The sequence below is a fragment of the Merops nubicus genome, unplaced genomic scaffold (genome assembly GCF_000691845.1).
Source record: "Merops nubicus isolate BGI_N331 unplaced genomic scaffold, ASM69184v1 scaffold29072, whole genome shotgun sequence".
Taxonomy (NCBI): domain Eukaryota; kingdom Metazoa; phylum Chordata; class Aves; order Coraciiformes; family Meropidae; genus Merops; species Merops nubicus.
The window spans coordinates 1-1,077 of record NW_008592034.1 but is presented as its reverse complement, the minus strand read 5'-3'; the positions used below and the strand labels follow the sequence as shown (position 1 = coordinate 1,077).

General features: G+C 64.0%; 1 protein-coding gene across 1 annotated transcript; it reads right to left on the bottom strand.

Moving 5' to 3' along the window:
- Positions 1–77: 77 nt before the first annotated feature.
- On the bottom strand, positions 78–722 carry LOC103767903 (putative phospholipase B-like 2; the record flags this gene model as incomplete). The annotated part of the gene is made up of 3 exons (XM_008935036.1): positions 78–240; positions 387–539; positions 651–722. Coding segments are annotated over 3 exons (388 nt in total), but the record flags the coding sequence as incomplete, so codon positions are not given.
- Between the last annotated feature and the right edge of the window lie 355 nt (positions 723–1,077).

Below are 1,077 nucleotides of genomic sequence, written 5' to 3'. Positions count from 1 at the left end.
AAACAGGGGTGTGTTAGCCACACAGTCTGAGGGGAAGGGGGGGAACACCCCCAAAAAGAGGACACCCAGCCCCCCACCTTCATGTCGGTGCCGCCGTGGCAGCGCTGGCGCAGGGCGGGGAAGGGGTAGGTGCCGTTGGGGGGGTTGAGGTCGGAGCGGGCTGAGATGGCATTCTCTGCATTCTGGGGGGGGTCGCAGCCCCCACACCGCGACAACGGGTCCTGCAGGTAGTTGTTGGATCTGCAAAGTGGCCAGAAAAGAGGCATGGGGGCAAAAAAAACCCCATACGTGAATTTATAGCGATGAAAAAATCACCCCAGAGGGCTGCAGAGAGTTTTTTTTTTTGGGGGGGAGCACCCAGGTTTGGGGGTTCCCCCGGCACCCACCTCATCAGGCGGACCATGGAGTCCAGGTCGTGGACCAGCGTCTGGTTCCTGCGGAAGATCTGGGCACGGGGATTCTTGTCGTAGGTGAACCAGTCGCCATATTTCTTCACCAGCTCCGGGGTGCCGCTGGCGTTGAAGATCTCCTCGTAGTACCTGGGGTGGGGGGCACCCAGCGAGTCAGCACCCAACTGTGGGGGGCCAGGCCAGCGTTGGCCACCCACCCCCCCGCTTTGTGGGTCACCAGTGGGGTGGGATGAGGCTCACGGGAGGTTGTAGCTGGCCCAGTAGCCCTGCTGGTACAGCAGCTCCGTCTGATCGCCCACCACCACCAGGCCCCTGTGCCGGGAGGAAAAGCATCGGAGGAGAGGGCAAAAATCCATCCAGGATGGGGATGGGAATGGAGGGGATATGCTGGGAAAGGGGGCAGCCCGAGTGGGGGTCCCTACCCCAGCCAGGGGTGCTGAGTCCCCATCCCCTGCACACCAGCACCCCCAGAGACCCCTTGGCCGCAGGCGAGCAGCTCCAGACGGCGCCCGCGTCCCCACTGCCCCCCTCCCACCCGCTGGGCTGGGGTGGATGGGACCTTTTTAGGGCTCCCCCAAAGCCCCAGGGACGGCAGAGGAGTCGCTTGTGCCACGGTTCAGCCCAGAAGCGGGGTGCTGGGGAAGGAAGGAGCAGGGTGCTGCTCACG